The 24,748-nt window shown below is 41.4% G+C and overlaps 1 protein-coding gene across 1 annotated transcript in view; it reads right to left on the reverse strand.

Moving 5' to 3' along the window:
- SLC22A16 (solute carrier family 22 member 16) overlaps positions 1 to 23,744 on the reverse strand; it is a 41,508-nt gene extending 17,764 nt beyond the window's left edge. The window contains exons 1-2 of the mRNA XM_039351191.1: positions 23,526 to 23,744; positions 4,098 to 4,574 (exon numbers count right to left, since the gene is read on the reverse strand). Coding sequence (XP_039207125.1) covers positions 4,098 to 4,574; positions 23,526 to 23,575 — 527 coding nt within the window. The 5' untranslated portion in view covers positions 23,576 to 23,744. The remainder of the gene's footprint in view (positions 1 to 4,097; positions 4,575 to 23,525) is intronic.
- Between the last annotated feature and the right edge of the window lie 1,004 nt (positions 23,745 to 24,748).

Genomic DNA, 24,748 nt, shown 5'->3' on the forward strand with positions numbered 1-24,748 from the left:
CCATTTAGCCCGCTTAAATACCTTTGGCAAAGGAGAACACCTCATTTCCCAAGGTTTTCCATTCACACCATTAGGAAGTTATTCCTGTTGTTCATCCGAAATTATCCATGTTTTACATTTGTGTGTAGGTATGTACATATAGGCGTAGATACATCTTCTAGAGGCCACACCAAAAAAAAGGTAAAGCCACGATAAAACATAGAACAGAATAGAATAACTACTTATTAAAATTAACTGCCTATAAAATAAAAGTATAGTTATAAAATTAATAGATCCCTACAAATTCAGGGATTCACTCATGCAGAAACTGCTCTGGCAAACAGAAATATACATACAGTAGTCTATTTTACCTATATTTTGCTTTCGTATTTTTGTATTTTATATTACAAACTAATAAAAACATACATTCAGGTAGTCTTCAACTTACAACAATTCATTTAGTGACCAATCAAAGTTACAATGGCACTGAAAAAAGTGATTTCACACTTATGACAATTGTAGCATCCCTGTGGTCATGTGATCAAAATTCAGATGCTTGGCAACTGACTCATATTTATAAGGGTTGCAGTGTTCTGGGATCATGTGATCAACTTTTGCATCCTTCTGACCTGCAAAGTCAACAAGTGAACCAGATTCACTTTGCAATTATGCTATTAACAACTGCAGTGTTTCACTTAACCACTGTTGCAAGAAAGGTCGTGAAATGGGGCAAAACTCACTTAACAAATGTCTCATTTAGCAACAGAAATTTTAGACTCAGTTGTGGTGATAAATGAAGGACTACCTGTATTCACTTAAAGCCTATAAACCTACACACACACACACACACTCACACAAAGCCACTCTCAGCCCAATCCAGCTCACAGAATTGTAGTTGTGGGGAAAACGGGGGGGGGGGGAGGGTGCAGGAGCAGCAAGAATGGAAATAAAAACAGAGAAAGAGGAAGGGGGTAGCTGTGATAGAAGGTAAAGGAACTGAAATAAAACTGGGAAAGGACTTAGGCAGGGAAGGGTATCAGAGCAAGAGGAACCCTGTCTCCAGATTCAGAAAGGGTTAAAATTCATTAGGTATGCAGCTCCTAATTGCTAGGCTATCTAATCCCCCAATAATTTGCACCTCAGCCCATTCCTTTGTTTTCAACACCATTTTCTGTTCTTTTCAGGAAAGTAACAGCAGCCCTTCCATTTAGCAGGGGTGTCAAGCTGTGGGGCTGGTTGCATCATATGGAGCCCGCGCCCACCACAGCTCCGGCAATGCAAAAAAAGTCGCGACACATTGCAACACGTCACATGACGCAGCTAGTTTGACACCTGTGATTTAGAGGTAACTACACTATTGCCAATAGAATTTTTTCAACGTCTAATGAAAAGATTATGGCAAGATCCTCCTTAGTGTCATATAAAGGTATTTTATATTATTAATAGGCTTAAATGATTGCCCTCTTATTTATGACAAATCCTGCTTGATTAATACTACAGCAGAGTACATTATTAGTACAGAATGATAAAAACTATGCTATGCTGTACTGTGCTACACTATGGGTTGTAATATTTACAAATTTTCATGCAAAATCCAACTGATATTTTACTAGTTGATCTTAATGGATGTCCTATTACTGCAATTTCTATCCAAGTAGAATATCAAATATATGCTAAATATACACCTATTTCATCAAGGAATGAGGATGCCATTCTTTGGTTACAATGTTGGCCAACAGCCAGGAGAATTAAGTTGAGGTTTATCTCCACCACAGACTTGAGACCAGTCTCTCCCTCAGCTCAACTTCTCCCACTGGTTTGTTGTGGAAAAATACTGGAGGAAAGGGTGCCTTGGGCTACTGGAGAGAAGATGCAATATAAAAATAACAAATTAAAATAAACAACCAATGTTTTGTCTGCTTTTGTACTAGTAAACACCGGAAGATACTTATAGGCATGAAATCATTCCATAATAAAAATGCTCTTTTACAAGTAGCATCAGAATTAACATAAATATATTCAGAAGGTCCATGCTCATTTTTAAGATTTCTCTACAAAGCTTACACTTTTTCTTCACAACTGAAACTGTTATTCCAATCCAGCAACAGCTTTTACTTGTAGAATCCCTTATATACAGTAATAAGCACAAATTGTGCATACTTCTACATCTGCAGTAGACAACATGTGGCTTTCCAGATATCTGGCCTCACTACTGTCCATGCTTTCTAGGGGTGCCGAGAATGGTGCTTCAACTGCACTTGGAGAACCACAAGCTGCCTAGTCCATTCTAGAGACTCTGTAAAATATGTAAGTCTATATTTCTACCCTGAACATATTTAACACTTATACTCCATGAGTGTCAATCTCACATTTGGAGCAGTTTGAATGGTTTGAATCTGGACTGAAATCACAAAGACTCCCTCCTAGTTCCCACCCCTCAATGTTATTCTAAACTTCCCATGAAGAGTCCCTTCCTCATGTCAGAGAACTGATAGTGGTACCTACTCTGACAATGAAACAGCTACATAAAAAAAAAGCCAAGGTCAGAGAGCACCAAGAATCCAATAGAATGATGAACCTCATTTTGATGTGCTGTCAAAATATTGCTTTTGCAGGATGTTACACTCAACAGAGCACCATATCCCACAGGCTCATGATTCTGCACACACATTTTCCTCTTGTCCTTGCATACCCGAAAGACTTTTCTACTTTGTTTCCCCCCGCCCCGATATCTTTGTTTAAAACTTACAGCAGGCACCATCCTTGTAGAGCAGTGTTTCTCAACCTTGACGATTTTAAGGCATGTGGACTTCAACTCCCAGAATTCCACAGCCAGCATTGCTGGCTGTGGAATTCTGGGAGTTGAAGTCCACATGCCTTAAAATCGTCAAGGTTGAGAAACACTGTTGTAGAGGCACATGCTGTCCTGGCAGCCAATATGTATATAGTGGGAAAACAGCTACATCAAACCATAATAGTGTAATTTTGGGGGGTTTTGTGCCAGGAAGGTTTATGAACTTTCACCCAACAGAATCAAAATCAAGAATTTGTACACTATGAGCAGGCAAAGAGGAGTCAATTAACATTTTGAACCATCTGCATTTCCAAATATTTTTCATTAAAAAAATTATCAGTATCCACTGCTGTGATGGACAACCTTAAGACAGATACTGGCAGCTGCAGCAGAGCCCCGGTCATATCTGCATGGCAGGACAAATGTACTTTGGACTGTCCCAGGTCAAGTTGACAGGGACATTAGATCACATTATCTTGCTAGCAGCCATCTTCGATGGCATCCCAGCCATCTGAGTAAGCAGCCGTGATTTCCTCTCTCCTGTTGAAACCTTTGTAGCACTTAACTTGGAATATCTCAAAAGTTGGTGTGGCGTACAAAGAAATGAGGGGAAATGGTTCCTAAGAACACTGGAGCTCCAAAGTTCATGCCAGATGCAAGTAAAGTAAAGCAGAATTAACATACAGAAAAGTGTTTACTTTTTCTATGAAGGGTCAGAAATTGAATTTGTATTTATTTTTCCAAGTTGTGCTGCTCCGTGCTTTTTGCGTCGGTATGTATCAGCAGGGAAGAAATCCAACTGATAACAGAGACAGATACGTTGGAAGTAAGGCACAGCTGAGTTAGACCTGACTGGTCAAAAGAATTCATGCAGCTTTGTACAGAATTTCCATCTGACTTAAACCAGATCCCGTTATTTACATTTGCAATCATAGCACATTAGGAATCTATTAGCCCAATGGGAAATAAAGCTGTTTTTGCACAATGGGTGCTAAATGGTTTAAATAAAACCCTAGGTACATGCAGCTTTATAGGTGAAAGTTTTCTTTACTTGCTAGATATCAGACTTTAGACTAACTCAAACATGGAATAAAGATGAAAAGCAAATTTTCTTAGAAAATGAAGGCCAAAAGTCAGTGACAGAAAAAAATGCTGCATTAGGAAGCTCCTGTACTGTGATTTGTATTATGTTAAGTCAACTATCACTCCACTATGCTCTGGGAGGTACAAAAGAGTACATCTTCCCAAGGTAAATGAGCTCAAGAGCCAGGAGATATTAAACCTCAAGATCCTCCAACAATTTTTTGCAAACCCCATACTGTACCTGTCTGCAAGGTCTCCAAAGATTACAGCTCCAATAAGGACCCCCAGCATAAATGTTGGCTGGGTTAATTTTGCAAGCCATTCCTGCTGACAGACCAAATCCCACTCGGTTACAATGGTGCTCTGCCAATTGGTGTGGTCGTAGATATAGCCATCAGTACACAGAAAATCAGTCTTGTTCCCACTATATTTGTAAGTAAATCTTGAGACATTTTCTCGTTTAGACCTGCTGCATTGATTAAGCTCCCAAATGTCTCCATTTGCCAGCTGGACCAAGATGTAGCTTTGCGTTGATGTCCACAGACTCCAGACATCCTCTATGTTTGAATGAGATGAATTGTAAATGAGGACATGGCTCACATTTCCAGGAACACTACATACAAACTTTGGTGTAACAGCCAAGAAAACAGAAGCCAAGTAATGGATGCCGCAAGAAATAGATTGAAACACAGAGGTAAAGTAAACCAGTGCCTGGTATCTGTAAAGAAAGACAGATAATTCACAATATTTATCATCTATAACTTAATTAATTTAGAAATAGTCCTATTTATTTTGCTACTAATATATTTTAGTGCACATTTTTAAGCACTGGATTAGTGGTTAAAAGGGATCAATATAACTAGTACAACATGGGAGCACATAGTAAAATTATATTGCCGTTTTGAAAACAATTGCCACAAAAGTAATTCTAAAAGAATTTAGCATTTGTTTTCATGGATCCAAGTTCCAACCTAAAATGCAAGCACAAAGGCAGTAGAGAATATTTTTACAATATTTACATGAGAGTTTAGCAAAATGCTTTTGCTGTAGCCTTTTTTAAAATTCCCAATAAGTTTTTATTCTTGAAATCTATTTTAAAATTTTGTCCAAATGTTTGCGCTCGCAAAAAAAGAGTAAGGTTTAATAAAGGGGAAAATTTGCACAAGCATTCAGAACACCCTGTTTAAATCAAATGGATAAAAGTATAGAAGAAGGTAAATTAAAACAACTAGCATACTGTACCCAAACAGAAAAGTCTGTGCCTAGCTGAAGCAAATATCAAATTTGACCATGACAAGTTAAGCTAAAATCAACCTCATCTCATTATCTAGGCACCAATTTAAACATTACTTTCCTCCTTTTCCATATGAACATTTATCAGACACAGCATCCCATAACTTGTAATATTGATCTTTCTCAGGTATCAAAAAATGGTGGAGAAAGCATCAGTATTTAAGATCCAATCCACCGGGGGATAACGCTACAGCCATGTCCTCAATAAACTCTGACATTTCCAGCTGTGATTTGTGCTTTTCCACTGCTGTGCAACAGGCCAAAATTCAACTGGAGCAAGTCTCCCAGTCATTGCAGTTCCATGCCAAGAAATGCTTGACCTCCTGAGACTCTAATGATCATGCAGTTATTAAAAATGTTGGAAGTATTACAGAATTAAAAGATCAGAAACTCTGTAACTACCATTTAATGTCTTTATACAGCTGCACCTGTATAAACAGCTGCCCCACGTACAACTAAAATTCATTGGAAAACTCATAGCAGACGTGCATAGCCAAATTTCCAAGGATCAGCCAGTTTCTGAATATAGACAACTCCATGCCTTCCACAGCAGGACAGGACGAAAAATGATGGTGTAGTGATGAACTTTATGGTAATACGTTTGTACATAGGCACAACACTGTTAGCTACATTGGGCACAATAGTCATTGAGGATAATAAAATTTTATTAGCATTTTAAAATTCCCTTTTTCTTGCTTTAGCAAAAATGGGGAAAAGGACATTATCTCCATTCTGAAAGGTCAACCAATGACTATATTGGGGAGGGAGAGATAAAGAGGGACTGACGGACAGACAAATGGATAGGTAGGCAGACAGACAGACTGACATATAATAATAGAGTTGGAAGGGACTCTGCTTGAGCAAGAGACCCCATACCATTTCAGACAAATGGTTTTTAAGTCTCTTTTTGAAAGCCTCCAATGATGGAGCACCCACAACTTCTGAAGGCAAGCTATTCCACTGGTTGATTGCTCTCCAATATCTATCATTGGAGATATATCTGTATCTCCAATGTATGTACTGTATGTGTATAGGTATAACATACATACATACATGCATACATACATACATATATATATACACATATATGTAGGTCTTTGGTTATTCGGGTTTTCTCCCACGTCAAATTGGAAGTGTCTTGGCGACGTTTCAATGAAGTCCCATTCGTCATCTTCAGGCTGATGCTTTCAGCTTCATGGAAGCACGAAGCTGAAAGCACCAGCCTGAAGATGACGAATGGGACTTCGTCGAAACGTCGCCAAGACACTTCCAACTTTACGCGGAGAAAACCCGAACAACCAAAGACCTACACTATATATATTGATATAGATATATATATATATATATATAATATATATATATAGGTCTTTTTGGTTGTTCGGGTTTCTCCGCGTAAAATTGGAAGTGTCTTGCAACGTTTCGACGAAGTCACATTCGTCATCTTCAGGCTGGTTGTTTTTTAGCTTCTTGCTTTGAGCAGCAATGTGTGGTTTGAGCTGTTTCTTCCTGTTAACTGCCAGTGAGGGTATGAACGGATTGGATGGGAGCTTGGCTGTGTTCTGATTGGGTGGAGGTGTGTTCTGAATGGTTAGGGGCTTGGCTGTGCTCTGATTGGCTGGGGGAGTGTTCTGTTTGGTTGTGCTCAGGTTAGTCTGAGTTGCAGAGGGTTTAAGATTTTTGCGGTTAGGAGTCGTTTGATCAATAAGGGCGGGTTTCCAAATGGCTGGTAGGCGGGAGGTATCATCTCGCTTGTTCATGCTGTGTGGGCGTTTTTCTATCTCGATGGCTTCTCTGATTATTCTGTTATTAAAATGTTCTCTTTTGGCAATGGTTCTGGTATTTTTAAAGTCAATTTCATGTCCTGTGTCTTTAAGGTGTTGGACCAGGGAAGATGTTGGTTCCTCTTTTTTGACTGAGTTCTTATGTTCTTCAATGCGTGCACTTATTCTTCTGTTGGTTTGTCCGATGTATGTGGTGTGACAAGTGGTGCATGGGATTTCGTCTACTCCTTGATTTTCTAATTCAATTTTATCTTTGGGGTTTCTAAGGATGGTGGATATTTTTCTGTTTGTGCAGAATGCTGTTTTGATGTTGTGTTTATTAAGGATCTTACTGATTCTGTCTGTGGTGCCTTTTATGTATGGGAGGAGGGCTTTGCCGTTTCTTGTTCTTTGTCTTGGATTTTGGTGGGGGTTTCTTTTTGGATTAGGTTTGTAATCTTATTTCTATGGAATCCATTGGATGTTAGTACATTGGTGAGAGTGTGTAGTTCGGGTTTTAGGTGTTGTTCATCAGCTAAGCGTTTTGTTCTGAGATGAGTGTCTTGGCTACAGAGTTTGATCTGTGCTGGGTGGTGTGTGAGAGAGCGTGCAAGATAGGCGGTTTGTGTGTGTTTTGCTTCTGTAGATGGTTGTCCGCTAGTGAGCCATTGATTTCTTGTGTGGACTACAAGACATCCGGAAGGTGAGTTGTTGTTAGTTCTGTTTCCATGTGACTGGTATTTTGGGTGTAGGCTGTTGAGTTTGTGAGGAATTGTCCAGTTTTTCTTCTCCCATTGGCAGTATATGAAGGTTGTCGTCTACATATCTGAGCCAAGTTTTGGTTTTGTGATCAGATTTTTCTAGAGCTTGGGTTTCAAAGTGTTCCATGTAGAGGTTGGCAATGACAGGTGTAGGGGTGATCCCATGGGTGCTCCTTCTGTTTGTTTGTATTTTTGTCCATTATAAATGAAATATGTGTTGGATAGGCAGTGGTTGGTCAGATCTAAGATGTGTTTGGGGGGGGTTATATTTGTTTTGAATAGCTGTCAAGGCTTCTTTGATAGGAACTTGGGTGAAGAGGGATATGACATCGAAGCTCACTAGTAGGTCGCTGGGCTGTAAGTTTTGTTTCTTTATGATCTATATAAACTGGAATGAGTTTTTTACATGTGAGGTGATGGATTCTGCATAGGGCTGTAGTTGTTTGGCGAGAAATTTGGCTAGGTTTTGTAGAGGTTAGCCTATGGAGCTGACTATAGGTCTGAGTGGGGTTCCTTCTTTGTGTATCTTGGGGAGACCATAGAGTTGAGGGCATCTGGATGATTTCTCTCTGGGAATGATTCTTGGCTGGATCTCTTCGCTAATGGGGGAGGCTTTTATCTTGGTTCTGGTGGTTTTTTCCAGGTAGGTGGTGGGATCTGTATTTAGGGGTTTGTATGTGGAGTCTTGGAGTAGGTTGATTAATTTGGTTTGGTAGTCAGATGTGTTCATAACCACCGTGGCGTTGCCCTTGTCTGCTGGTAGGATTATTATGCTGGTGTCTTCTTTCAGGTTACGTAGTGCTGTCTGTTCCTCTTTGGGTAAGTTGCTTTTGGGGGCAATGCCCAAAACGCAACCCCCAAAACGCCCACACAGCATGAAAAAGCCTCCCCCATTAGCGAAGAGATCCAGGAAAGAATCATTCCCAGAGAGAAATCATCCAGATGCCCCAAACTCTATGGTCTCCCCAAGATACACAAGGAAGGAACCCCGCTCAGACCTATAGTCAGCTCCATAGGCTCACCTCTACAAAACCTAGCCCAATTTCTCGCCAAACAACTACAGCCCTATGCAGAATCCATCACACTCACACGTAAAAAACTCATTCCAGTTTATAGAGATCATAAAGAAACAAAACTTACAGCCCAGTGACCTACTCGTGAGCTTCGATGTCATATCCCTCTTCACCCAAGTGCCTATCAAAGAAGCCTTGACAGCTATCCAAAACAAATATAACCCCCCCAACACATCTTAGATCTGACCAACCACTGCCTATCCAACACGATCACACCTCTCACCTGTCATTGCAAACCTCTATATGGAACACTTTGAAACCCAAGCTCTAGAAAAATCGGATCACAAACCCAAACTCTGGCTCAGATACGTAGATGACACCTTCATAATCTGGCCACATGGGAAAGAAAAACTGGACAACTTCCTCACACACCTCACCAGCCTACACCCCAAAATACAGTTCACCATGGAAACAGAAGCTAACAACCAACTTCCCTTCCTGGATGTCTTAGTCTACAAGAAATCCAATGGCTCCCTAGGACACACCATCTACCAGAAGAAAACACACACAAACCGCTATCTGCACGCTCTCTCACACCACCACCCAGCCCAGATCAACTCCGTAGCCAAGACACTCATCTCTAGAACAAAACACTTAGCTGACGAACAACACTTAAAAACCGAACTACACACTCTCACCAATGTACTAACATCCAATGGATTCCAAAGAAATAAGATTACAAACCTAATCCAAAAAGAAACCCCCACTAAAATCCAAGACAAAGAACAAGATAACGGCAAAGCCCTCCTCCCATACATAAAAGGCACCACAGACAGAATCAGTAAGATCCTCCATAAACACAACATCAAAACAGCATTCTGCACAAACAGAAAAATATCCACCATCCTTAGAAACCCCAAAGATAAAATTGAATTAGAAAATCAAGGAGTATACGAAATCCCATGCACAACTTGTCCCACCACATACATCGGACAAACCAACAGAAGAATAAGTGCACGCATTGAAGAACATAAGAACTCAGTCAAAAAAGAGGAACCAACATCTTCCCTGGTCCAACACCTTAAAGCCACAGGACATGAAATTGACTTTAAAAATACCAGAACCATTGCCAAAAGTGAACATTTTAATAACAGAACAATCAGAGAAGCCATCGAGATAGAAAAACACCCACACAGCATGAACAAGCGAGATGATACCTCCCACCTATCAGCCATTTGGAAACCCGCCCTTATTGACAAACGACTCCCCTATACCAAATCTTAAACCCTCTGCAACTCAGATAACCTGAGCACAACCAACAGAACACTCCCCCAGCCAATCATAGCACAGCCAAGCCCTAACATTCAGAACCACCTCCACTCAATCCAAACCACAGCCAAGCTCCCATCCAATCAGTTCATACCCTCACTGTCAGTTAGGAAAGGAAGGAGATAGAAAAAAAAAAACCCAGCTAAAACCACACATTGCTGCTTCAAGCAAGAAGCTAACAAACACCAGCCTGAAATGACGAATGGGACTTCGTCGAAACATCGCCAAGACACTTCCAATTTTACGTGGGAGAAAACCCGAACAACCAAAGACCTAAATACAAATACCCGCGAAAACCTCAGAATATATATATATATATATATATATATATATATATATATATATATATATATATATATACATACACATACACACACACACACACACACACACACACACACACATACACTTCTCCATGAGTCTTTTTATCAGAGCCATGCAGCACCCAAAGTTAATTCAAATTCAGTAAGGCTTTAAAAGAGCTGTACCTTTTCCTGGATTTACATGGCAGCTGTACCAGCATAAGAAAATATACATTTGAGTTCAGTTGGCATTAGGAAGGCCATGACAGGGTGACTTCATTCTATCTAATGAGTTCAGTTTTTTGAGTTACTGGTTAGATGCTGCAACTGGACAGACAAGTCTTACTACAGGCGACTTATTACAGTCCCTTTTTAGTGGAGGTTCATGGAAGAAAGAATCTGCTTTTAAATTACCAGCCCTCCCAACAAATTGCACTGCACAAATTATCCAAAATACCATCTTGTCATTCTGTTCACCATTGTTTTTCCCACACAACCAAACATTTTTACTTATAAAAAAAAATCAACATATATATGAAAGCTTGGGTAAGGTTGGCAGTGTGTTTTAACAGACACTTAACTTTTGCTTTATAAACTTCTTTCCTGGATTATTTTATCCCCTTGGGGCCCTTCAGTGACAGCATTTGAGTGGTTGCTTAGAGTAGTCAGGCAATTACTGTTATGACTATTTGCTCTATTATCTAATCTTTAGACCTCCAATTGAAATACTTGTTTGGGAGAAACAAGAAATTACCCATGTTACAGTTTAGATAAAGCAGGGAGAGATTATTTGCTTTAAAAAAATTTCGAACAGCATTCCATTCACTCTGCCTTTTAAAATATTGTTCGTTTTCCCCAATTCCATATTCCTATTTTCTAATATATATATTAGAGCTTTCGATGGCTGTATCACTGCCATCATCGTCAGGGTGTAAAAGCCAAGGGGTGGGGAAGCTTGCTTATGAGTACAACCGCGCCCGCATTCGGCTCATAGACCTCGTCACGGGGCCCGGTCGGTTGATCCTTGCACCACTCATGTAAGACGTACTTTCAAGTTCTGCGCTCCTACGGTTGATTTCTTCTCTACTACTCACGTCTCCTAGGCTGGGGAGGGAACATTCCGTATCGCCTTGCATCAAAGTAACTTGTGTGACGCTAGATCGATCATCTGGTGGGGTCCCGAGCCTGGCCACCTCTTTCCCCCGTGTCCGCCGCACTATTCTCCGGGGACACACAGCCATATCCATGTCTTTACCCACATCCCCCCCGCAGCCCCCAACACGTCACATGTCCACGTATGGGGTGCGCGATGACTTATTATGGTCCGTGTCTGTGTCGGCTCAGCATCTGAAGAGCGTTCAACTCTCCCCCCCTTGGTATACTCTGAGGGAGCCTGAAGTCCGGTCCTCACGCCTGCGCTCTCCTGCATCCGTCGTGCTGTCATGTGAGAACGCGTAACCACACCCTCATTGGGGCGGCTGCAATTATTATCTGCTCCGGGAGTTCCGATGTTCAAATAAACGCCCAAACCGGTCACAGCAGGGGCATCTTCAGGAATGTGAGCGCTAATGCCGTTACAAGGAGAGCAGTCTTGCTTCATATCAAAGGCGGGGGGGCGCCATGTACCGTTCCGAGGATGGGACACGATGTTGAAGAGGAGGAATGTCCGGTGCGTCCAGAGTACCTAGGGGTGGGTTACTGTTATCAATGGGTTCTTCATTTTCTAATGGGTGCATGTAGAGACTGTTACTAGTCGGGGGCACTCTGGATGGTAGGATCCCCCTCATCTCATTATCCATCCCTTCGGATGGACATTCGGGATTACTAATACTGGGGTGCTTCCTCCGTCTAAAACAAGTACGTGCCTCCCATTCCTTCATAACCTGATGTGCTGGACTTAATTCCACACATCGGTTAATAGACTTGTTGTCTGAAAACCAAGCCTCTTTAAGCAGTCTACCGCTTTTAAAGGCATCACTAGCAACAACCTGCACCCCGTTAAAATCGAATTTATGCCCAAGCTCTACCATATGAGTTAGAATCTGAGAATAATGCTCCCCTCTTTTTATTGCCAGTTTGTATTCCTGTATTCTTGTCCTCACTCTTTTCGAGGTTTCTCCCACATAATTACTTGGGCAATCCATACAATGAATTCTATAGATCACCCCAGATTTTTCAGTAACACGGAGTGGATCTTTCAACCTCATAATACAGGAACGCAACGTTCGATCTGGTCTATGCGCCACCCTTATTCCATAGGGTGACAATAGCCTGGCTGTGGCTTCAGAAACGTTGCTGACATAAGGGAGAGTGATACGTGTTGTCTGTAGAAGCGGCCCCCCAATAGGTGGATTATGGGGAGGCATAGATAGAGCACTATGGTGCCTAATAAACTTATTGGGGTATCCATTACGTCTACAGGTATGAAACAGGTATTTCCTTTCTTCAGCTTTAGCCTTGGCCGTATTGCAATGTGAGTCAGCTCTTTTAAAAAGGGTTCTAATGCAGCTGACCTTATGGGCCACCGGGTGGTTGCTGTTAAAATGCAGAATCCTATCGGTGTGCATGGGCTTGCGGTAAACCCTAGTAGCAAGGGTCCCATCAGGCTGGCGATGGACCAAAACATCAAGAAACACCAGCCTGCCTTGATGTTCCTCCTCCTCCGTAAACTGCAAGTCCATGCACACCGAATTGAGTATGCCCACAAAGTCAGCCTTCCGACTCTTTTTGATGACAACAAAGGTGTCATCAACGTAGCGGGCCCAGAATTTGGGACAATACTGGGCCATCGCTACGTGCTCTATCTGCTGCAATACAGCCTCGGCAATAATGCTGGAGATGGGTGACCCCATAGGAGTACCCTTTATTTGCTCATAGGTGTTGCCCTGAAACGTGAAGTAGGTCTTGAGGCAAAGACCCAAAAGGTCCACAAGATCTTCCGGGCGAAGGGAATCCTGGTGTTGTCCTAGGCCCTTGCAACTCAAAAGATCTTTAATGGTCGCAAGAACCAGGTCCTGTGGGATAGAGGTGAAGAGGGAGACGACATCAAAAGATACCATCACCTCATCATCCTCTATCCTTAAGGCCCTAATCCTATCCAGGAACTCCTCTGCCTATCTTACTACCGTCTGGCTATCAGCAACCAAGTGGCCAATACGAAGACTCAGCCACTTGGCCAAACCAGACATTGGGGTACCCCTAAATGATACTATAGGGCAGAGGGGAACCCCTTCTTTGTGCACTTTGGGTAGCCCATAGAATCTAGCTACAGCCGTATCGCTAGGGCGTATCCTCAAAAGGGTTACGTCATCCAATCTTCTACCACGTTTCGGGGCATTCTATGGGCTACCCAAAGTGCACAAAGTTCTAGGTTGCTTCTCTCCTTGATTAGTTTTCATCTGTTGCTTCTTGACCTGCCTTCAGGCACTTTTGGAGAATTTAATTTGCAGGAATTTAAAGGTCAAAATATAGAGGCCTAAAGCATCCCTTTCACAGCTCAGAAGCCTCTTCATGACTTCACAGGTGCCTATGTTCCTAACTATCTGAAACCCTAATTGTGGAAAGTCCGTTTTGCTACACATAACCTGATGCATCCCTTGAGGTAATGGAAGTTATGCACTTGATAAATGACATCCCTCTGAATATTGTGTAGTTTAATCATTCTGAAATCAACTTTATCTTATCTGATCTTCTCCGCCTGTGTTGAACTATAAGATTCATAGTTCTCAGCCACTACTACAATGGCTCCTTGGCATGGAAAAAGCTATTTTGAACAGCGGCCATATTTGATGACTACAACATTACCTCACGTATCACATTCTTCATGAAGCTTAACTTACTTTAATATTCCTAAGTAGTCATACATTTGCTTATAATATCCCATAGTTTTTATTAACTTGCTAATATACAATATGTCTTGATTAGTTCTCTATAAAGCCACTGTAAAGGAAATAGGAGAAGCTTTGCCCCCAAACTCCTATAATGTTACAAACAGGGAAGAATTGCCTCAAATTTGACTTCTTCATTTTTCTACTGAGTCTCAGATGAGAGTTTTGATTCAAGATGAAAAGAAGCTAAAACTAACGTTAAAAGATACTTTAGAACAGAAATTCTATCATGCATCTACAATTGTCTTTTGGTTAAAGCCTGTACATAATGAGTGATATGCCAGAAGTAGCATTTCAAAAAGTGGGTGGGACCCAAAATAAATGTAGTTCAAGTTAATTGAGCTCCCTTAATATGATTACTCCCCATATATTTAAGAACCTTTCCTTCCTTCCTATTAAAATTATCAACAGTAGCATTGATATATTTTTCTAAGGCTTTCAAGGCTTATGGGCATCACTCAAAGCACAAATTGTAAAGTCTTAATCTGAAGTATCAGAGTAGCCTTAATTGCAGCACAACACAGAGGACCATAAAAAACATAACATGAATGAAGTTTTCTACCCCAAAACGTTGATTCAGACTAGGTTGCTATCCTACTACATTATTACCATTAAAATTTGTAAATGCTTGATCTTCAAAAACAATGTATTAAAAAAACTTACTTGCATCTGACATGCTATGCCAACAGTTATTTATTATGTCTTTTATCTCTCTTACTTCAATGGGCAGAATATATTTTATAGGCTGTGATAAATCTACAGGTAGTCCTTACAATCATTTGTTTAACTTGAAATTCTGATGGCACTGAAAAAAAGTGACTTACTTTTTGGTCTTTGCACTTACAACTGTCACAGCATCCTCACGATCACATGATCAAACTTTGTTATTTGGCAGCTGGCATATATTTATAATTATAGCATCCTGAGGCTGCCCGACTGCCATTTCCAGTCTTCCCAGAGAGCCTCTGACAAGCAAAGTCAAATGGCGAAGCTGAATTCGCTCAACAATCATGGTGATTCACTTAATGAACACAGTGAAAAAAAGGTTGTAAAATGAGATGTAACCCGTTTAACAACCACATTATTTAGCAATGGAAGTTCTGGTCCCGACTGCAATTGTAAGTTGAGGACTACCTGTACATAAATTTAAGGTACGTGGCCATCTGTGCTCCCTAAAATCTTCTCCTAAAATCAGAGTATTTAGGATCAATATAGGATGGAACATAGGATGCTGTTGAATTGAGATGAACCATTGCCTTCTACACCAACCCAGCAGCCTCAGAAAAGCTTGCAATGGACGTAAGTGGGAAGAAAAGTGGAAAACGTTCCTGTCCCAGACTTCAACTTTGCTTGCAATCCTTGCTGTCTTTGAAAATTAAAGAGCAAATTTGCCTTTATTATACAGGGGCAGGCTAAAAAAAAAAAATCCATTATTTAACTCCTTGCAAAATAACTCAGAACAAACATATAAAGTCTTTTATGCGATTTTTACAAAAACTAAACTATGTGAAACTGAGATGAAGTATAACTTTAAATTAAGGTTTTCTTTTTTCCTTTAAATGGGGAATTCCATACCATCCTGTGAAATCTGTGAGCCTCGCAATTATTTTTTTTTCCTCTTTTGGTCCTTCCAAACCTCTTTATCTGTTGTATAGACAGAAAGGTTATTGTTGGGCAGGACACATTTAACACAAGTGTTTTCAGGAGAGAACTTCTCTAATAACAGGTGATCAAAAATAACTACTGCTGCAGAATAACAGTTCCCAACCCAATGAGGAGAGAAAGCCAACAAATAAAGAGAAAAGATTATTCAGCAATGGTGATAGGATCTATTCTGTTTGAGCCAATATTGGGAAAGTTAGAGTAGCTATAAACATGCGTAGCACACTGCTCTCGTTATTAAATAACCTAAGTTTTTGCTTTATATGATTAAGCACAAACATAGGCACTTTTTTCCCTATATGTTCCCTGTATAGTCTGAATGATTACTTCTCTAGCCTAGGATATCCTGACCTGCATTTTCTTGTACATGACCTGTCCACTGAGAGATAATGGGGGGAAGACTGCATTCAGTACAGTGCTGTTTTTTTAATGACCGCTAATATACTTTTACTAAATTTGTGCCTTACTGTTGACTAATATTTCTCTTCATGAATTGCAAAACTGTATGAAAAGGAACTCAATACACACACAGTTTGAGTCCAAGCTCTTCACCATAGATGTTTCTTTATAGATGTCACGGGAGGACAACTTTAGTCACTTCTTACAGTAAGAAATCTGCAAAAGTACAGATTTGTGAAATCTATAAAAAAATACCTTCATCTAACTGAGCTTCCAGCTTCCAGCTGGATATCTGCAATCCAGGGGTGCAGAGACCACAACACTTGGAATTCTGAGCTAGCATAGCTGATTTGAAGATTAACAAGCTAAAGCAGAGTAATCTTTTGCAGAATAGATTTATACACTCCACTACGTGCCACACAAGTAATCCATATGTTACAATAGTTAATAATCTTCAAAACAAAAAAATCAATGTAAGAATTCAAAAACTGTCGGAATTAATGCATCACAAAGCCAAAAACACTTTATTGAAAAATATTTTATTTAGAAAAAGATGCATATGCAACCTCAATCAAGGCAGTTTCCCAACAATCTAAAACACAATATTAGTTGTGTTCTGTCACTTATGTATTCAATAAGGACATACTATGATTCCATGAGTAGTCCCGTTTTAGAATTGCCTTACAAATGATGTGTGTAATGAAGAAATAACTTGTACATTCTTGTTGAAGTAGCTCCTCCAGACATTGGGGGAATTGTAGCCAGTTGGAATGAGAGGAAAGCATAGTTGAAAGATGCTAAAAATATTCTGTATTCTGTTTATCTACATTGCACAGCAGAGACATTGGGGTCACCTGAAAGTTTTCTCACAGCAAATATTAAATTCCAGACCAATTTTTGCTAAGAAAGAACTATACATGGAAGACATGGCTAGAAAACATTGAAGACGATGGCTTGAACATTAATGAAAAAGACAGAGGTCCAAGATGTTAAATTAACTTAGTACCCAGGTTGGTAGGTTAAAAGACTACAGAGACACATGGAGCCAGTTTACTGATCTACAGACTGGTAACTGTGGCGTGATGCAGACCATGCAGCATCCACTTTAAGGGCTGCAGATTATTGCAAACATCAGGACTTTTCTGTGGCCAATTCAAGAACATTGAAATGTGCACAACAGACTTGAGCAGGGACAAAAAGAAATGTGAGCATTAAGATCAACATGGAAATGGAAATTAACTGTGCTGTTCTTTATAAGAGTCACTTATTTTTTCTTTTTCCCCAAAGGGAAAACACAAGGAACTTGTCCATTTAATTTACCACAATTTCATGTTTATCCATTTTTCTGGATCTATGTAGTTATGGACAGCTCCTTATTGCGTGATTTAAGTACAAATATAATCCATCAAAATATCGATACCATGTCATGTTTATATATCACACTGCCAGACAGATTAGGCCAAGATGTATCTTTGTGTTGAATTATGCTTAGTTATGAATATTACTGACCTAGAAAAGTTCAGTCCAAGTCAACACCATTTTACTACACTGTTACACTGAAACTTGAAAATGTTAAGAACCTACTGGATCAAGTATGAAGATCAGCAAACAACTATCTGTTCCAAAATGCTAATTATGATAGTACTAAATTCAATCCATTTTCTCCCCCACCCATACACAAACACACTGATTGTTCGAGTCACCAAATACCAGAGAAATTTAGAGTACCATTAACGTGCAGGTTCTGAATCCCCAATAAAAGTGTATAAGCTTTCCCATTCTTCTCTTGCTCAAGGGCTGAAATGCTTCTTCACTGAGAAAGAGGCACCAAGCCAGGCAGCCGTGTCTATCTTGAAGGCCTCAGTTCCACCCCAACAACCAGCAGCAGAATTTTTGCAGGTGAAAAACTATTTCTACTTCTTTCCAATTTGCTTAAACTAAGAAGCAATGCTTGGATTGCAGACACAGGACTGAAGACTGTCCCTGTATCTTCCTTCATGTCATTTTCTAAACTTTTTCTGGCTGCTCTACAAGCCTCATGGCAGATGAGGCTAATCCAGCAGTTTCAGAGGGAAATCAACATGGGGAAAAGGTGTGTGGGGTGGTTGGGTTGAAAACATGTTTATAGACAAGAACAACAATACCATCATGTAGCTTTCATCTGACCATCTAAGGGACTAATCAATCAATCAATTAATCAGAAAAGAGCTGGACATTGGAGGTCTTCTAGTCCAACCCTGCTCAAGCAAGAGACCCTATACCAGGGTCTTCAGTCTTGGTCCTTTTATGACTTGTGGACTTCAACTCCCAGAACTCCTCAGCCAGCCTGTCTGCTGAGGAATTCTGGGAGTTGAAGTCTACAAGTCATAAAAGGGCCAAGTTTTCAACCCTGCCCTATACCATTTTAGACAAGTGGCTGTCCACTCTCTTCTTAAAAACCTCCAGTGATGAAGCACCCACAACGTCTGAAGACAAGCTGTTCCACTGGTTAACTGTCTTCACCGTTAGAAAGTTTCTCCTTAATTCCAGGTTGCTTCTATCCTTGATTAGTTTCCATCCATTGCTTCTTGTCCTGCCTTCAGATGCTTTGGAAAATAAACTGACCCCTTCTTCCTCGTGGTAGCTTCTCAAATATCGGAATACGGCTATCATGTCCCCCCCCCCAGTCCTTCTTTTCTCTAAACCCACCATTCCCAAATCCTGCAACTGTTCTTCATACATTTTAGTCTCCAGGCCTTTAATCGTCTTAGTTGCTCTTCTTTGCACTTTTTCCCCAAGTCTCACCATCTTTTTTGTAATGTGATGACCAAAACTGGATGCAGTATTCCAGGCATGGCCTTACTAATCTCGTGACTTCAACTGGCCATCATAATCAAGGAACTTGTTTTCTGCTTTTCAGCCTTAGAGAATGTATGTGAGAAAGAAGACAAGAAGAGTTATGTCTAAAAAATTGTTTGAAATTCAATGTGGTATGTGTGTGTACACTGCTTTATGGCACACTTGGGTTGGCATGTGCTTCCAGGGAGTGCCCACCACAGGAAAAATAAGCAGAAAAGTGGCCATAGAATCAGGAAAAAAACTTTTTTGTCACACTGTATACAAATATGTCTATTGTGTCCATCTTGTTTGAACATTGGATGTTATCTGGGGATGACAGAACTTGTGACCAAGCACCACTTAGAAACAGAAAGTTGGGAAAACCTCCACATAACTATTATGCAGACCACCAATAAAGAGGGACACACATGCAGACACTTCCCTTCTGTTTTCACTTGTTTAATCAGGTTTTCTTGGATTTATATTATTACATGGTGCAAATATGGGTGGATTCAGATTTAATCATCCTTAAGAATAGATCAGCTAAAATCACTATGATGTCTTGATTACTCTGGATTTCTGGAGTCAACCACCTATCAAAATAAATATTCTGATTGATTTACATACTGTATTGAAATTTCAGTTATCTTCAGTTGTGTCATGAAATGTAGATAAAACTATATAATCTATCAGTCAAGTATCTTGTTCTGTTCTCAGTATGTTTTCTGCAATGAAAAACTTTACACATTTTTTTATTTATTTTTTTATTTATAAAATTTATTGGCTGGCCATCTTGCCATAGGGTAACTCTGAGCGGCTTACAGTCATTAAAATATGTCTATACGTATACATTAAAACATAAATAAACTAAAATCAAGCATTAAAATCATTAAACATCATTTATTTTGAATAAATTATCTTAGAAACTGCCAAACTGAAACTTTCTTACCTAAACAGGTTCCTTCTATATTCAACCTGGCTTCACCATCTTGTCATTAAAAATCAAATATATTACAGTAACTGTACAAAAATAACTGAACACACATATATGTATACACACACACACACACACATATATATACACATACACACACACATACTTATACATGTAAAACAAAAGGAAGTGAACTATTTTTCAGCAGCGACTCTTAAGAATGCTGATCTTACCAGTAAGTTTTGAAACCTAATTGATCAATCCCAGATAATGTTTATTCAACTGGAAAACAAAATGTGCACTATTATTTGCCTGTGTGCAAGCCATGTTCCAGTATTTACTGTACTTTTAGAGTTGGAAAATGTATCTCCCGCACTATTTGGTTAGGGAGGGGAGGGGGAAAAACAAAAACAAAAATGCATGCAGTTCTGTAGTGCACAGGAAGGCAAAAACTAAGCAATCTCTAGATGACTCCTGATTCTCAACAGTTTAATACTGCAAGTTTAAAAAACAAGCTATGTTTTCCTAGTATACAAAACCATACAGTAAACTAGACCACCATATTTTAGTTTAGCATTTTGTGTAAATCCAAGCTGTGCACAGTTGGTTTACAATGTAGTATTGGGCAAAGCCAGAAAACAGAAGTAAATCATGGCTAATTTGGCAAGTAGTCTATTTTGTATTTACTTATAGTGGTCTTGCATTTTCTTTTAGTGTTCCTCGAATGCAAATGAAAAGTATTAAACTGAATGTTGTGCACCAATAAATACGTAGGAACTGTGGCACAGATTTGTACTAGGGTACAGACTGTATGTATGTGTGCACCGATGCAACACGTAACTTTTCGTATCTAACCACTCATCTCAATGACTACTGGACACTGACCTCCTCTTGGCTGACCTGGTTCTTAATACAAAACCAAGTACAGTTCAATGACTTCAAGACTGCTGAGTTCAGAGCTTATCTATTTCTCACATCTATGTTTCTTCATATAAAATATCATTTCTGGCTTGTATAAATGCATGTTTTCTGTGCAGATAAAACCAATGCAACAGCTCCTGGTTAGCAGTGCTTGCAAACCACCCTCCTAACTCTCCACACACTCGTTTTAAATCTCTTAGCCTATTGTTAGTCTGGACAGAGTGTGGAGGCTAAATAGGCATGAAATAGTTGTAGTGTTTATTTTTTTGTGGTGCCTGCCTTTTCTTAAAGTATGCAGGCCAGGGGTGTCAAACTCAATTTCACTGAGGACCACATCAGCATTGCGATTGCCCTTAGGGGGCTGGGTGGGTGTGGCCAGAGTGGGTGCAGCCTACTGGGTGGACGTGGATGGAGTGGGTGTGGCCTACTGGGTGGGCGTGGCCAGTTCTACATCATTCGCGTCAAGGGTGCCTGTGGGGGCCTTGGCATGAGTGGGACAGATCTGAGGGTCTCTGGCAGAAGGGAGTGGGACTGGGGCAAGTGCCCAGGCATGGTCCACTGGGGCAAGTGCCAAGATGGCCACCACAAAATTGTACATTGGCTCCCGGCTGGCCTGGGCCAGGGCCAAGGCAGCGGGGGCCGTTCCCTCACTGTTTCCAGGATGGCTTTGTGGGCCACATGAAACCACTTCACGGGCCGTATCTGGCCCCCGGGCCTTGTGTTTGACATGTCTGATGTAGGCTCTTTAAAAAAACCAAGCATTTTCAGAAGTGTGATTGGTTTTTTTCCCCCAATAAACCATCTCGCTTTAGATACTGTAGAAGGAGGGCCCTGCTAAGTCTAGGGTAGCCCACAATCAGAAGGAATCCAGTTAGTCAAAAAGGTTAGTCAGAAAAAATGGTACAGATTCCTCCTGATTTTGAGTTTCACTTATATCTATCCTCCTTTTCTATCTCTAGGAATTCAAATGCACTAAACCTGTTGGCACTCTGCTCCAACTATACAGGTAGTCCTCGACTTTCAATCATTTGTTTAGCAGCCATCCAAAGTTACTGAAAAAACTGACCTACAAGTGGTCCTCGCACTTATGACCATCACAGCTTTCCCCACAATCATGTGATCAAAAATGAGGAACTTGGCAAATGGCAAGTATTTATGATGGCTGCAGCATCCCAGGGTCACCTGACCACCATTGATGAACTTCCCAGCTGGCAAGCAAAATCAAGGAAGGAAGCCAGATTCATTTAACATCCACATGATTCAGTTTGCAATTAACAGTGATTTACTTAACCATGACCAAAAAAAAAAAATCAGGCGTGACTCACTTACAACCCGCCTTGCTTAGTATCGGAAATTCTGATCTCACTTGTGGTTGTAAATTGAGTAGTACCTATACTCCTACAGATGGAGAGTCCCTTCATTAAACATCAACACTTTATCACACCTCTATTATTTATTCATCCTGATTAAGCCGACCAATTTACAGTAGTTCAGGCTTGATCAGCTATACAGAAAAGCTGCCCATCAGATTTTAATTTTCTGAGATCTCAATCTTACTAAGGATTCAGGCTACAAATAAACATGTTATGTACACACAGATATGTGGGAGGATCTTGCGGATGAGGGCATATCCCACAAATAGATGAGATTTATTCGATCATCCCATACTGAGTCACCCGCCTATGCCCCTCCATTCAAGTATTTCCAACTTCCAATGGGCCGAATACATCACCTCGCAGAACCTCCAGCACCGACTTCAAACGATAGTTTCCACTGCCACCTAACCTCAGTTCTACCCAAACTTGATATAAGGACACAAACCACTGCTTACAGCATGTACAGAATAATGACTACTGTGTCTTCCAGATTAAGGGGGGGATTTTCCGCAATAAAAGCAGCCTCCGATTTGCGTAATCACCGCCACCAGCCACAACTACAAACCAGCCTTAAATCCAAGGCTTCCCGTCGCCGAAGACCCCGCTACCCGTTTCTAATGCAGAGGCCAATATCGCTCCTCTTCTGTCAGGAAATTCCGGGGTTAAGATCTCCCCCACCCCCAGTCATGACACAAGCATGGGTTGGGCTAGGACTGGGGGGGCGGGAATCCACGGGCTCAAATCTCCATTTAGTCCCCAAGCTACCAGCGACCTCTCTCGGGTTACGCTCGAATAAGACACTGATTCCCAAACTCCGTCTATCCCAGTCTAATCCAGCGGATCTTGCGAATCAGGCAGTTGGGTTGGGTTGGGGGGAAACCACGGCTCACCTACTACAGGAGGGCGAGGGTGCCGTGAGGGACTCGCGGCTGGAAGTGCCTAAATCGGTTTCTCCCTAGCAGCCACGTGTCTCGCCCTGGAGCCCAATCTCAGGCAGCTCCCCCTGCCTTTCCCGCGCGGCTCCGAGCTCCGGGGAGAGCAAGAAGAAGGTCCCGAGCTGCCCTCGTCCCGCGCGGACAGTTTACTTCGCCCAACTTGGTTACTCTTCGTGCGCGCCAGAGGACGAGGAGCGGGAGAGCGGCGCCTTCCTCCCCTCCGCCCGGCGCCTACTTCCTACCGTCTTCCCTCCCTGTCTCCGCGTCGGGGCTGGTTTACCTGCCGAAGTGTCCGAGGGACTCGAAAAGGTGCTCGAAGTTGCGAGCCATGGCTGAGGGCGCGCGGCGGTGCGCGGGGCCGGAGAGAGAGTCCCATAGCAAGCTCCCTCCTCCTGCCCCACAGAGCCCGCCTGTCGGGAAGGGGCGTCACCTTCACCCCTCCCGTCCAATGGACCCTTCAGCAGGGCGTGCGGGCCGCGCTATCCCGACCCCTGGCGGCGGGGATTTACGCCCCCGGAGACGTTCGCCGGCGGTGTCCTCCGCCTTTTTTCCCGCGCAGTCTCCGCTTCCGAACGCTAGTCCCGTCCTTTCCAGCAGAAGCAGGGCTGCTAGGATCGCCCCGTTAGAAGGAGCGGAGGGGCTGCTACGGGAAACGTGAAAACGAGGGGCTTTGCTGGCGCAAAGGCGCGCTGTCGTCCCCACCCCACCCCTCACACTCCTTCAGGAGAAGGAGCGGAGAATCTCTTTTCAGGGCAGGTGAGGAATCTGCCCTATGGACTGAGGGGCGCCTGCTCTTGCTGCAGTTTCTCAATTTTTCTGGTGGAAAAATGAGTTTCTTTCGGAACTACTTTATATGTAACGCAGGAGGAGGAAGAGGAAGAAGCAGTAGCAGTAACAGTAGTAGAAGCATTCATTTTTGAATTTTGGCTCCATAATATCTGAGGCTTGAATTCACAAAACTCAGCAAGGAGGACTAAAGTGGGGTTGGGTTGTTCCTGCTGCAGCATGTTGTGGGAACCCCACCCATTGCCTTGGTGCCAAGCCTGTTTTCCTCAACCTCCCTCAAATCCATTCCCAGAATTTCCAAGACAACATGGCAATTTCTATCAATTCTGAGAGTGGAAATCCACACGTCGTCGGGGAGAACCAGAAAGTTTGTTTGTGGAGCTGTAAAATTATTGATTTATATATACAATTATCAAACTAAACCATAACATCAATACGTGTAATTAAAAATGTAACATATAAATTAATATCCATAAAATATCATTAAACTAAAGTTTAATAACGGGGTGTAATTTTCCTACATATTGGAAGAGAATACAAACTTTCCTGAAGTCAATTTCATAATCTGAAAACTGGGGAAGGTGAGATTGTTTCCTGGATATATTGTATGAGAGCTGACCTTCTGACAGTAAATGTCTTCAAAAGAGCCTCTCATGCTGTGAGGACATTTGTATTCAATATGGGATATGCAAAGAGCAACCCACTATAATATTTATC

The sequence above is a fragment of the Crotalus tigris genome, unplaced genomic scaffold (genome assembly GCF_016545835.1).
Source record: "Crotalus tigris isolate CLP2741 ecotype Arizona unplaced genomic scaffold, ASM1654583v1 scf7180000018371.15429387391:27106975, whole genome shotgun sequence".
NCBI lineage: Eukaryota > Metazoa > Chordata > Lepidosauria > Squamata > Viperidae > Crotalus > Crotalus tigris.